The following is a 14,962-nucleotide window of genomic DNA, read 5'->3' as shown; positions in this document are numbered from 1 at the left end:
AAAAATTTATTTTCATAAGCAAAGGCCGTATGTCAAGCTTATGCTGACATGAATGTACTTGGACGCTGGTGAGTAAAAAAAAGAAACAAGACTTTCATGCTCCCCATTACATGTCTATCGATGTCAATAACCAGGAAATAGATATAGGGTAAATTACATTTAAATACTAGGTTGTGAATGGTTGCATTTAAACACTTTAAAATTTCTAAAAGTTGCATTTTAATACCCTCAGCCTCAGGTATGCAAATATGAGATTTTTTTTTTCCTAGAAAATTATTATGCAATACTCACATGTTGTTTTTGAAACATTTCAACCCCTTTTTTTTTAATTTATTGTTAAACATATCAAAGTCCTTTTAAGATAGAATTAAGATAGCTTTAAAATAAAATTTTTATAGAGAATAGATTTAACAAAAAATAAGAGCTGAAACTTTACGATGTTTAAGTGAAACTACTTACAACTAAGTGTATTTACTTGCAATATTAGGTAAACAACATGATTTTTAGTATAATTTATCCCCAAGGATATAAATGTAATTAATAATTAATCTTCTAGCCATCATCCTATAAAGATTATCCCTTTCAATCTAATTAAGGACAATTTTTTAAAATATACCCTATTAGAAATTTATTTTTAAAAATCGATCCAATTAAAATTTAATTACCATTTTCGACTGGTCTCAGCCACATGGCTAAAACCAAGTCGAAAATGGTAAATAAAGTTAGAAATCTTCACGAGATTTAAAACTCGATCCGTGAAGTTTAGTGTGGTTAATCAGACAATAAACTTCACAGGATTTTAAATCCCGTAAAGTTTTTGAACTTCTGCAGCTTAATTTGCGTGGTTAATCAGACACCAGACTTCACAGGATATTTTAAATCCCGTAAAGTTTTTGAACTTTATTTACCCTTTTCAACCAAGTTTTAGCTAGGTGGCTAAAACTAGGTCGAAAATGACAATTAAAACTCAAATGGGTCATTTTCTAAAAATAAATTACTAATATGGCCTGTTTTGAAAATTTGGCCTCTAATTAAACTCGTCCGACTTATGTATCATCGCGTCTGCACGCCTATCCAGTTCCAACTCAGGTTGTCAAAGCCACCGGTGCGAAGCCACCAGATAGGTCATGGGTCGGATTCAACGTGGGACCCGACCCGACCCACCAAGACAACCACCCGTCATTCAATACCGGTGACTATGCTTTTTTTGCCGCTTCCAAAATCCCACCGCCATCATTAAACCCTCAACCTCTCAGTCCTCCCCTCTCTCTCTCTCATCGCCATGGAGTTCTACCAGAGTTCCTCTTCACCGCGACCCTCTCCGTTCTCCTCGCTCTCTCCTCGGCAAAGCTCTCGCCGTCGGCCGCGGACGACGAGGCCGGCCCGCGAACGTCGAGCGATCGAGCACGCCGCCGAAAGAGGAGGTGACGCTCCTATCCGCTCTCACGAGATTCCATCGGAAAGTAGCAGGTCCGATCATGAGATGAAATGCGAAGAAGAGGGGGAAGCTGGAGTCGTTGAGGTCAATTCAGCCGAAACATCAGCTGATGAAGGGAGTCATGATGAGGTCGGGATCGAAAGACTTGATGGTGGTCTTAGTAAAGGAGACGATGTGGATGAAGTAAGCGAAGTTAGCGTTCCAGAAGAGGCTAGTCGTTTTCTGATAGAAGAAGGAGATGGTTTGGTTGAGCGGAGGTTGGATGATTTGCTCCGAACCAAAGGAGAAGCACTTGAAAATCCCGCGAGAGAAGCGCGCGGGGTTGAAGAACGCCAATTTGTCGGGGGAGCAAAAGAGCTGCAGCTCGATTTAGAGAAAGAAGGTATAAAAGTCGAAAGATCTGATGCAATTCCGGTTAGGGAGAACGAACCCGAAGATCGTAACACCGAAAGGAGGCATGAAAGTGCGGGTGACGTGAAGGAGCGATCACTGCCTGACGAGGAAGATGATTGGGAGGGGATCGACCCGACTGAGCTGCAGAGGGATTTTCGCGAGGCGGCGGCTTATGTTGGTAGCGAGGGCGGTGAGCTTGCATTGCCGAACCTGAGCGGTGATGAGCAAATGCAACTGTATGGGCTTCACAAGGTTGCTACAGAGGGGCCTTGCTATGACCCGCGGCCAATGGCTTTGAAAGTTTCTGCGAGGGCCAAGTGGTATGCTCATCTCTTCCTAATATGTAAGCGATTATTTAATTCAATAATTCTTTCCGATGAATATTTAGTTTATCCAGATAATTAATTGTTGTTTGCACTGTTTATCTGAGCATCTTAGATAGAAACAGGGTATTGCTAACTGCTAAGATGTTAGTATTTGTTTGTAAAAAACAAGATAGTCCCACATTAGAATTTTGAACATTCTTTTAGAGGTTTAAAAGCATTGAATGCTTATTTGGCTTTGAATAATGGATCAAAGTGTAGGCTTCTAAACCCGCGTGCGGGTAGCGCGAATAATGCGCGATTTTGACGAGAATAATGGATCAAAGTGTAGGCTTAAATGTTCTATTTTTTATATATATAATTATATATTGAATATATTTTATTTTTAATGTTATTTCGAATTTTAAAAATTATGAAAAGACAAGTGACTATTGAAAAGTGGCTGTTTGTTCCAATGGGTGTTTTAAAAAGTTGTGACTGTTGGAAGCACATTTTCAAAACTATAAATAGTTTATGTTTTTCAGATATTTTTTTACAATTCTTTTTCTGAATCTTTTCTAGCAAAAACATCTGCAATATTACAAACTTGTTTCACAACGAATTCCTTTTTCTGAATCTTTTCTAGCAAAAACATCTGCAATATTACAAACTTGTTTCACAACGAATTAAGAAAAATTCCAGATTTGCTTACTGGAATTTTTATTTTCTGTTGTATCCTGGGAAGAAAATTTGCATTAACCCGAAGCAACTTTGAATATTAAGTGGGGGCAAATATTTCTTTAAGGAAAGTGTTTCACACCTCAGAATTTCTGTCTCCTTAATTGTTTTACTAACATAAGATACAAAGGTTCTCCAAAGCCTGAATGTTCTAGTTCACACCAAGGTTGTCAATTACTATCCAGGTCTTCCCAAAATTTCCTTATATTTATTAGGTAACTTTGGTCGTACCTATAGGCATAAGTGTGTGTGTGTGTGTGAAGAATTCTATTGTGGGCCTTCTTTTTATTCAAACTTTTTAAGTAAGATGAATAAAAGTTTATAGAACTCAAAAGTACAAGGATTGAGTGTATTCTGGTCACAAACGAAAAGTTAACACCTAAAAATTAATGAATGTCAAAAAGGACTTAGTTTACATCTGATGTTTGGTACAAGGACTAAGTTGAGAAAAAATAAGGTACGAGGACCGATTTGAGTTTGAAAGCCGAGTATAGAGACCAAGTTGATCTTTTAGCCATTTTATTCTTGTCAATTTTGTTGACAGTTATCTCCAATTGTTTATACTAATAAGAGGATCGTAAAACGTGTAACTGAGGCACATAAATGGGAACAGGAAATGTAAAATAGAAGGATAGAGGGCAGGAAAAATAGAAGTTACCCGTTTGAGCAAGTACTACTTTTTTGAGTTATGAAAAGATATGAGCATTGAAAATGATCATTATTATGTTCATTTCTGAAGAATCTGAACCCCATACTTGCGTAATGGTCTAACCTGTGGTCTCATTGTCAACGAAGTGGTTTTGTCCTAATGAAGTGGTTTTATCCGTAATTTGATTTTGGTTGTAGTTTGATTGCTAATCACTGTAGTAGGCAAGAGAGAGAAATTTTTTGAACGTCAAAGATAATGGCTGTGTTGTTTAAGGCATGCTTGGCAAAGACTGGGAAACATGAATCCTGATGCAGCTATGGAACGGTACATGAGTCTTCTTTGTGAGAAAATTCCTGGGTTTATGAGGGAAAACCCCAAGGTAAAATCTTCTACTTGAAAGACTATATACTAAAACTAAATAGCATAATTCTCTTCGATGTCCTCATTGTAAATCTATTAAATCCTAGTAGGAAGAAGAGGTAAAGAAAGAAGAGAGCGGAGTGGTGAGGCCAGGATTATCTGGAGCTTGTACGCCTAACCTACTATGTTCAAGTATACACGGCCAACTGAGTCCTGAAACTGAAAGGTATCGTGTAGACCTACATTTTTGGTGTTATATTAGTAGTTCTGAACTTCTACTTGTTCTTTATTAATGTCGTAATTGTTTTGTATCGATAAAATAAATTGTTTTGCAGGAGGCAGGAATGACCCATCTTCTCTCAACAAGGAGATCGATTAGCCCTTCTATAACGAACACACTGGTCAAGGTATTATTGTATAGCCATTTGCTTTTAGTCTCTGCTTAATCGCAGTTCCTATCTGGGAATAAGGGCGCTAAAAAGGTTATTCAAAATCTTGCTTTGCGTATTCATGCGGGCTCTGGAAGATTGATCCTTATCAACAGAAGTTGTGAGAGGGGACTTTATGGTGTGAGTTTGTTTGATTTATTTAATTTTTTTTTAAATTGTGAATGTAGAAGTTTTCATTGAGGTTACCAAGAGGATATGTTCATTTTTCATAAAAAATGAAGTTGTGTTACTTTATAGGGGAAAAAAATATACAATTGATAACTCTATATTGTAACATCCATCCATTGATTAATTCACTTCTAGAAGTAAAACAAAACAAGTGTAAGGCCAAAAATCATCCTTCGAAAGCTTAAGTTGTCTAGTTTTTGGCCAAACTAGGGCCAGAGCTTAGAGCAAGGGCAGCAAGCTCCCAAGTCTGCTCTCAGTGCCTACGTGGCGGTGGTCTCCTGCTTCAGCCCGCCCTCAGCAGAAGCCTCCTAACCGGTCCCAAGCCCCTCTCCTTAGGCTGACGTGGCGGTGGAGAGCTTCAGAGCTCCCAAGCACTCCACAAATTTGTGGAGCGCTTGGGAGCTCCTAACTGGGAAACATTTAACAACCCCCCCCCCCCCCTCAAAAATCAGGTTCGGAGATGATGACGTTCGTGGAGATGCTGGCGTTTGCGGAGATGCTGGCGTTCGCGGAGATGATGGGTGGCGTTCGGGTAGGGTCGAAGACTTATGGGTGGTGTTCGGTTCGGAGATGATGGATGACTGGGGTGCCTCCGACTGGCTTCGCATGCCGACGCCAGAGATGATGGCGGCGTTTCGGTCGGGTCGAAGATGATGGTGCGAAGAGGCCTCCGACTGGCCTCCGGCATGCCGACGCCGTCGATGGAGAGGATTTGGGGTTGGGGTTGGGTCTGTCGAAGGGGTGGGGTTGGGTCTTTCGAAGGGAGAGGATTTGGGGTTGGGGTTAGGTCTGTCGAAGGGGTGGGGTTGGGTCTGTCGAAGGGAGAGGATGAAAATCTCTCTTTTGATTTTTTTTAATTGGGTGCGTTGTTTGAGGTGAAAATAATGCCCGTTGGGTTGAAAATGTACCGTTGAAGAGAAAAATTTAGTTGAAAATGTATTGTTGAGGTGAAAAATTTAGCCATTGAAAAATTTAGCTGTTGGGATTAAAAAACTAACATGAATAGTAAAAAATCATTTATAAATTCGTTTCACTTCAATACACAAATCATTCCATACAACTCTCTCATAAAAAAAACTATATATTTTCCTATCAAATTACAAATCTCATGGATCCCTCACAAAACTATTATTCGTAACTCCTTACCGGTGAAGGATCGACCTTGTACCCACCGTTCTATACAGAAGTCGTAGAAGAAGGTAACCCCATCGAGTTCTCGCAATCGGCAACATAACAAGTGTCATCCCAAGAAACACCGACCACAAAGAAGAAGAAGGCTTACACGCGGTCCGAAATTTGGACTATCAACGAGGATAAGCTTCTTGTGTCTGCTTGGCTGAACACAAGCCAAGACGTCATCCAAGGTACTAGGCAACACAAAGATAAGTTTTGGCACAGAGCTAACGATTACTTTATCCAATACTCCACTGATCCATTGAGCCGCACACCAAACCAAATGATGCATCGTTGATCAACTATTCAACTGTCCGTCAACAAGTTCTGCGAGTGTGTTGCTCAGATTGAAGGACGACAAAGATCTGGTACGGGAATTATTGACCAGGTAAATATTTAACTTATATGTTTTTATGTAAACAACATAGCATTGAAGAGAGGAATATATATGTTTAATTATGTTTGATTATTCTAAATTTAACTCTTGTGTAGACTACAGAAGTAAAAGAATTATACCAATCTCTTTATGGTAAACCATTCGTGTTTGACCATTGCTGGGTTGAGTTGCGTCATCATCAAAAGTGGATCCAACAAAATTGGAAACTTACAATAAGATTCGATCACAGCCGAGAAGAACCACAAACTCTGATTCCTCAACAAACAATTCCATGCCAGCGACCCCCATTGAGTTGAACACTGACTCGCATGATGTGTTAGTAAGGCCTGAAGGGAGGAAAGCGGCAAATCTCAAGAGGAAACTATTTGGGTCAAAAGTTGATGTTTCATTGTCATCGAATCTATTACAACTTTGGTCATTATAATAAACTCAAATAAAAAAATTGATCTTTTTAAGAGATCTCCTTTATACAATGAAAATAAAGATTACAACTCTTTCAAATAGCGCAACGGACGTTTATCACCCGCTGCTTGTGTGGGATCTTTGCCTGTGCCGGGGACGTTAATATCCGTGGACCTCTACGGATCAGATCCGGTTAGCAGAAGTTGGATAATCAATGCTCTCACTCCACGAAGGAAGTAATTGCAGTAGCGGCGATTTTGACTAAGCAAAATCACGGCTCTTCTCGGGATTTAAAACCAAGCTTAAATCCGGAGGAATAGGGGACGGGCTCAGATCTCTCGAACTCCACTCTTTATGCACAGGAGAATGCCAATATCTGCTAACCCTCTCTGAAATTCATGGCTATGCACTTGAGAAACCGGCAGCACCTCGCCCTCTTGATCCCCCTTAGAAATGAGCACTAGAGCTCCTATTTATAGGCTTGATTGATGGTTTCTTCAGCTCAAAATGAGGGATTCTCTCTATCTTCAGTTAACAACTATCTAACAATAATATCAGAGCAATCGGAACCCTAAATCCTGAAAGAATCCATAAAAGAATCGAAAAAACTAACTTTTGGCCGAACAGTCACCTAGTGGCTCGGCCTGGCCGGGCCACCAAATGGTGGCTCGGCCTTGGTCGGTAGCTCGGCCCGTGGCCGAGCCACTGGTCTGACCGAGTCGCTTTGGCGCGATTCGGTCGCCAGGGGCTTTATCTGTTTTCCGGGTTCTGACTTGTCCTGTCGTTACGCGTATTTCGTCGTTTCGTTGACTTGTACGCTTTCCCGATTCGTTTCGCGAACACATGGATAGTTTGTTGATGGCCGATGAGCGTGCGGGCCACTTGGTTCGCCGATTTGGTGGCTGGTGAGTACACGGGCCACTTGGAGGTGGCCGGTTAGCACACATGCCACTTGGTTCGCCGATTTGCTTTATGTGTTCATTGGCGTCGGATAATCCTCTTAGACTTAGATAGCGGTGTTCATCACCTTCTCTTTGTCTCGAGCTGTAAATGGATACCTATAGGCATTTTTAGACGCCTACAGATACCCCCTCCAAAGTATTTCAGACTCATTCTTTTATGCAGGAGTCTGGAATGCTTTGGATATGATAGTCCCCCCGCCTTAAGTCGGTGTCAAAGGACCTGTGAACCGTTTCAATTCCTGACTTCCTCAGCCTTCAGTCTATCCAGTGCTTTGTTGAATAGATAAAGTTTTTCCGACGCTGCGTTTATCGTCTGACCGTTGTCGAAGTCTTGAATCAAAGTTGGTGAGTAAGTTTTGGCTCGTGTCATTGAGTTGACTTTGAACTGATTATCTTTGTCGCAACGCGTTGACCAGCGTTGACCTAGGGCTACGCGTTGCTCGGCGTTGGCCTTAGGGTTTTGTATTGATTGGCGTTGACTTTCATCGCAACGCGTTGACTGGCGTTAACATAGTTTATACTCGTATGTTTGCTGGAGTATACACAGTTTAAGCTCTTAAGGCATTGGAGCATAACAATCCTAAATTTTAGGCTACAGGACCAACTATTAAAGTTGTTTCATCTGCAGATATGGATCTTATCTCGACGTCGTTGTATACTCAAATCACGAGACCAACTAATGAAGATGATACGTCAATGACTCACATTTATAGAATTTTTGGCAAATTCTCAGCCATCAACGGGTTTGATTAGCCTTTACCGACTACCGTTTGAGTCGGGCTAGCATGCAAATTGTTTAGACCCGTTCTGCACATAACGTTGTGCTAAAAGAGTTAACTATTTTAGTGTTACGATATTAATACATAGACTTCGTCTTTCTCACGGGAATAGACTACTCGGCAACGCGTGTTAGACGCTGACTTAGGATTTTTGGCAAATCCTCAGCCTTCAACGGATTTGAGGTATCTTTACCGATTACCGTTTGAATCGGGCTTGCATGTGGATTGTTTAAGTCCGTTCCGCATGTAACGTTATTCTAAAAGAGTTAACTCTTTTAGTGCTACGATATTGAATACGTAGACTTCGTCTTTCTTACGAGAATAGACTACCCGGCAACGCGTGTTAGCGCTGACTTATCTCTACTTAGGCTTCGGAATAAAAGTCCCCAGATTCGGATTCCGGCGTCTTCTTCAAACAGTAAAAGACTAAACCGGCAACGCGTGTTAGGCGTTGACTTATCCCTACTCAGGATTCGGGATAAAATTCCCCATGCATAAAAGGCATGGATTTTTGTTGCTACGATGTTGAATACGTAGACTCGGTCGTTTTTACGGGAACGAACCACCCAGCAGCACGGGTTAAGCGCTGACTTATCCCTACTTAGGCTCCGGGATAAAATTCCCCAGGCTGGTATTATGGTGTCTTTTTCAATCGGTGAAAGACTAAACCGACAACGCGTGTTAGGCGTTGACTTATGCCTACTTAGGATTCAGGATAAAATTCCCCGTGCGTGTGAGGCACGGATTTTGGTAGTTAAAAAAAGTGGTGTCTTCTCTTGGGGCAAAGACGAACCTGATGCAGGAGAGGAAGAATTTTATATTCTATCTCCCAAAGTTGAAGAGGAAGAATTTTATATTCTATCTCCCAAAGTTGAAGAGGAAGAATTTTATATTCTATCTCCAGTTGGAAAGGAGACTTGAGATGGGAACTCCACCCCTAGAATCCGAAAAGGTGAAAGTAGGAATGGGTTCTCCACTCCGAGAATCGAAAAATTCGGATAATCCTAATTGTCAGAAGGTTTGATTACCGAACTAAAGATGGGTTTCTCATTTATCGAGAGTGAATTGTGGTTTTGATCATTAATGTAGGAAGGTTTGACCAAGCGGGAGTTTGAGGTGACCCTAACTGTAGGAAGGTTTGATCATCCGGTTTGAAAGTGGACCTCTCATTCATTGGAGGAATCGAAAGGGGATTTTGGTTTTGGCCCTATCCATAGGAGGGTTTGATCGAATGGGAGGTTTGAGACGATCCTCGCTGTAGGAAGGTTTGATCGCTCGATTTGAAAATGGACCTCTCGTTCATTTGAAGTTTGAGACGATCCTCGCTGTAGGAAGGTTTGATCGCTCGATTTGAAAATGGACCTCTCGTTCATTTGAAGGAATCGAGAGGGGATTTTGAATGTGGGTTTGATCGCTCGATTTGAAAATGGACCTCTCGTTCATTTGAAGGAATCGAGAGGGGATTTTGAATGTGCTCCTAACTGTAGGAAGGTTTGACCAGGTGAGAGTGGGAGTGTGAGATGACCCTAATTTTTATAGGTTTGATCACTCGATTTGTGGACCTCTCGGTCATTGAAGGAATCGAGAGGGGATTTTGACTGTGGTCCTAACTGTAGGAAGGTTTGACCAAGTGGACAGTAGGAGTGGGAGTACAAATCATAGTGGGAATATTAACTTGTACAAATCACTCAGTATAGGTTCTTGGTGTCAAGTGATAAGGACTTATCACGAAGGGGTTTGACAATTCGTCAAGGATTGACAGATTAAAATTCTAAGCATTATATCCGGACTCTAAACATGAAAGTGTTGAGTGCACGAACATAGCGGAAGTTTGAATGGTCTAAACATGAAAGTGTTGAGTGCACGAACATAGCGGAAGTTTGAATGGATTAAACAGGAAAGAATTTTAGTGATCCCACCGTCAATCAGTCTGATCGGTAGGGGATTTTGTGGTGGGAGACTGTGAGTCGTCAAACACCAATGAGAGTTCTGTGAGGGAAAATTGATCCAATGAAGTGATCGAATCTCATCTCAGCAAAAGAGTGTTCAGATATCATAGTAGGAGTTTAGTGTTTATCACTTTGTTCATAATGACCGGGTTATCCCTAAGAATATTATATTTAATATTCTTCCAGGAACTTCCCGTTATATGAATTATCCACCCCCAGCTTTCTTTGCAAAACTGGGTGTAACAAGGAGTACATTACCCTCAGTCGCATGTTCGGGTTATCCTTAAGAATATAAGATTCTATAGGAACTTCCCGTTACATAAATCATCCACCCCCAGCTTCCTTTGCGAAACTAGGTCTAACATTGTACTTAGTTGGATGACCGAGAAGCAGTTTATACTCGTATACTCTTTGGAGTGTAGGAAGGAGCAGTTTATACTCTTATACTTATCGGAGTCTTCGTTCGACTTAATTGAGCGATATAACACCGGCTTCAACTAATATTTGGATGCTATTCTTGAGAGCGAAGCAAGCCTTGGTAAGATGAAGGATTCTCCTGTGATACGCACAATACTTCGGATCTGTAGTGTTATCAGCTTCCTCCTGATTCATGATAGGTGGAAGCTTGATCTTGTTGTTTTCAAGGAGAGATTCAAAAATAGCTGGAACGTCTTCGTCCTTGAAAGAGTACTCTTTTTGGAGTCTCACATCCGATGTCTTTTGTTGTCTCCGGGATTGTTGTTGTAATGTTTGATTAGTATCAATGGCTGCTACAGTTGTTTTCCCTTTACCACGGGAGGCGAAATTTGACTTCAGAGAGTTAACCATCAGTTAGCTCCTCTCGGCTTGCTTCCTTCTGAGGAAGCGTTCGGCCCGCTCTCCGCGCACCTTCAACTCTTTTCAGTTGTTAGACTGTGCAACTCCCATAACTTCCAATATCTCAATAGATAGGTTGTTGTGGCAGGTTTGGAGGATGAAGTCCTCTGTGATTGGATCTCGGCAGTTCATCGCCTTATTTCGGAAACGCTTGATGAAGTCGTCGACCGTCTCGTCATCTTCTTGCTTCTCATCGAAGAGTGTCCTGATTGACACCTCAGCGTCATCGTCAAAGAAATGAGCGAGAAATAGGTTCTTTAGATTGTCCCAACTGTTGATTCTTCCAGACTTAAGATGGCGGTACCAATCGAAGGCGGGCCCACGAAGGGTGACAACGAATGACCGAACCATCAAGGCTTTATTACCGAAGATCATACCCAAATATGACTTGAAGTAGATCAAATGTTGAGTGGGCGAACCCTTCCCATCGAACGGTGTGAAGTTGATCACGTTGAACTTCGCCGGATACGAGATCGAATCTCACTCTCTTGGATAAGGACATGGAATCCCGGTCTTCTTTACTTCTCGATCAGACATCAGAGTGTTGATTTTTCTTTCGAGATCCTTTATCTTTTTGTCCTCGTTTGTATCATGCTTCGGACGATTTGTGAGAGGAACAATAGGGCCACCCCCAGTGTTGTCATCATTGGCGGGACCATCCCCGGTATTATTGTCTTCAGTGGGACCACCCCCAGTGTTCTGATCAACGGGAGGGTTCTCAACACTAAGACGTTCATCCACATTTGAATCGCCACCTGGTTGGTCAGCAATGTTGTGACGGCTGGATTCACCGAACTGATTGGACAGAGCCCGAATTTGTTGGTCATGCTCTTCTCTCATTCGTAGCATAACCATTTCATTCTTGAATGCCTCTTTCTGCCTGGCCAAAGCATCCTCAATCATTTTGGCTACTTCCTCGATGTTAATCATAAACACTTCGCGGGATTGTCCCGGACTGGATACCGTATTATCAGAAGCGATTACCGAGTTAGCATCTGATGCTTCATCATCCGAGGATAACCCTCTCTGCATTCTCTGATAGTCCCTTTGTCTAATAGTTCCTGATCGTAACCGGGTGAGACGATGCGATACAAGCGGGTCAGAGCTAGAAGGTCGAGTCGATTTTCCCATATCAGCCATATTTATTGTGACTTCCGAAAGTTCGTCACCTTGAACGGCCGATCGTTTCTTGCGGAAACGTCTTGGCTTAGACTTAGTCGCTCCGTTAGAGATTCTCTCAAATACCGAGACCCTCTGCGGAGCGGTCTTGGGGCAGCTATACGCTGATAATTCTGCCCTGATAATGTTTGTGCACGGACAATGAGAGTTCGTTTCTCGGGTACTTCTCTTTCGAGATTTGTTCGTACCCCTAGCCCGATAGTACAATTCATCGGTCTGAAGACCGAAGCAACCCATCGTGTGTTGGCATGACTCATCTGGTATAATGTCATCATCTGACGAATACGTTTCCTTCCGAGGACTCAATGTCTTGTTTGCGTCCTCAAGAGTCACGCGCTTAGAGCTGTGCTTTTGGGGGCGCGAACTCTTGGCGGGCTCTTGGACTTCAATTCGTCATCCGAGGCGGTCAAGTGCAAAGGTTTTCTCATTATACAAAGGTCCTGACTTGTTGCGAGGGCGTGTGCGACCCCCATCTCGAGTGGTTGCTCGGGGTTCAGTCACCAGATCCAAGCATTCTTTGATCGAAACCTTGCCTCGATCCTCGTGCAAAGGACCCAGGCGATCCATCATCCAGTGTAGAATTCATCGGGACATGAATAGGGGTCACCGGAAACTCAGACGGGACTGTAGGAAGTGAATCAGCAGTGAAACGGACCAAACCAGACTGAGTTTTGCTCAAGCCACCATTTGGTGGTTTGACTTTGGCCGAGCCACCATTTGGTGGTTTGAACTTGGCCGAGCCACCATTTGGTGGTTTGACCTTGGCCGAGCCACCATTTGGTGGTTTGAACTTGACCGAGCCACCATTTGGTGGTTTGAACTTGGCCGAGCCACCATTTGGTGGTTTGACTTTAGTCGAGCCACCATTTGGTGGTTTGAATTTGGCCGAGCCACCATTTGGTGGTTTGAACTTGGCCGAGCCACTATTTGGTGGTTTGACCTTGGCCAAGCCACCATTTGGTGGTTTGAACTTGGCCGAGCCACCAATTGGTCTTCTGGTTTCTCCGACGCCTTCGGGCACCGTTTGGGTTATTTTTTATGCCGGTTCGGACTTTGGTCTCCAGACTCGGCATGATCTTGGTGGCTTCTTGACCACTTCTTTCTGCTTCAGCTTCTGTGCTTCTCGCACGAGGATCCGTGCGTGCGCAATCAAGGCATGACGCTTTTGAATACGCTCCTCGAGGGTTGAGCGGGTCCGTTTGACTTGGATCCATTCATTCGCTATTGGCTTGGAGGATACGCCATTCATTTGATGCTGAAGGGGTTTGCACCTTCTGGACTTCAGATCCGCTTCGTAGCGAATTTCGTCAACCGGCTCCAAAGCCTTACCGAGTTGACGCGCAAGTCGATGGCGCTGTCTTTGGCGTGCCCTCTTTGATAGGGTTGGCGTGCCTTCTGTCGTTAACTCCTTGGTAGAGAAAAGGTCCAGATCTGTAGATCCGGGCTCATTGGAGGCCAGAGGGGCATTACAAGGCGGGGTTGGAGCGGCAACGAGGGCCTTGATCTTCATGCGCTTGCGAGGGGCGGAGGATCTAGAGGAGGAGGACGACAAATACTCCTCGAATTTCAGTTGGTCGAACTCGTACTCGACCTCTTCGTAAACCAGGATCTGGATCTGTGGTTGCGGCACGACAGCTTCGGCAGCGAAGCTGTTGGCTCCCACTGTGGTCGCCAGCTTGTTTGGGTCAAAAGTTTGTGTTTTCATTATCATCGAATCTATTACAACTTTGGTCATTATAATAAACTCAAAGAAAAAAAATAATCTTTTTATAAGATCTCCTTTATACAATGAAAATAAAGATTACAACTCTTGTCAAACAGCGCAATGGACGTTTATCACCCGCTGCTTGTGTGGGATCTTTGCCTGTGCCGGGGACGTTAATATCCGTGGACCGTCACGGATCAGATCCGGTTAGCAGAAGTTGGATAATCAATGCTCTCACTCCACGAAGGAAGTAATTGCACTAGCGGCGATTTTGACTAAGCAAAATCACGGCTCTTCTCGGGATTTAAGACCAAGCTTAAATCCGGAGGAATAGGGGACGGGTCTCAGATCTCTCGAACTCCACTCTTTATGCACAGGAGAATGCTGTTCGCGGGAAAAATCGTTGCTTTCTTCATCATTGATTCCATTGCAAATTCTTGTAATAGTTTATCGATTACAAAGATCCGGTCTTTTTTAGATCCGGTTACAACGAAAATCAAATAAAAAAGAAATAAATAAAAATTACAACTTTCTCCTTATTTGTCGAACGAATCGTAAGATCCTGTTTTGCGGTCTCTTGCTTGAGTGGGTTCTTTGCCGACACCGGGGTTAATCCGTGGACCACCGCGCGATCTAGATCCGGTCGGATCTACACGATTTGACGGGTATTATTCCGCAAAGGGAATAATAGCCATGGAGGATTAGTTCACCAAGGAAATAATCGTCCAAATCTCGGGATCAAAGGCCAAGCTTTGATCCGGAGTGTAGTTTCGTGTAGATCTCAGATCTGAGCTGTACCTCTCTCGAACTCCAGCCTTTTGTGACGTGGACGCTCGCCGAGAATCAGATCTGAATCTTCAAGTCCTCAAGTCTTCAAAACTCCGAGCTCGATCTTCAATTCGGCAGAGTAACAGCTCTCAAAGTTCCAACCTTTTGAAATGAAACAAGGGGGGCCTATTTATAGGCTCCCTTTACTGTGCCCGGGCACAGATCTGGCCGGCCACCTCAGGGTGGCTCGGCCTTGGCCGAGCCACCCTGAGGTG

General features: G+C 43.1%; 1 protein-coding gene across 2 annotated transcripts; it reads left to right on the top strand.

Annotated features, from left to right (window-relative positions):
* On the top strand, positions 1,375–4,539 carry LOC109837728 (acyl-CoA-binding domain-containing protein 2-like). Of its 2 annotated transcripts, XM_020406071.1 has the most exons (4): positions 1,375–2,151; positions 3,794–3,899; positions 3,991–4,106; positions 4,216–4,539. In XM_020406071.1, the coding sequence occupies exons 1-4, from the start codon at positions 1,484–1,486 to the stop codon at positions 4,226–4,228; spliced, it is 903 nt and encodes a 300-aa protein (XP_020261660.1). In that variant the 5' UTR covers positions 1,375–1,483; the 3' UTR covers positions 4,229–4,539. The 2 variants fall into 2 exon arrangements, with proteins under 2 accessions (XP_020261660.1, XP_020261661.1); XM_020406072.1 differs by lacking the exon at positions 4,216–4,539 and having other exon boundaries at positions 3,988–4,046.

Source organism: Asparagus officinalis, chromosome 4 (genome assembly GCF_001876935.1).
Source record: "Asparagus officinalis chromosome 4, Aspof.V1, whole genome shotgun sequence".
NCBI lineage: Eukaryota > Viridiplantae > Streptophyta > Magnoliopsida > Asparagales > Asparagaceae > Asparagus > Asparagus officinalis.
Note: the sequence above shows the minus strand (reverse complement) of the source record. Positions and strands in the feature narration are given on the sequence as shown.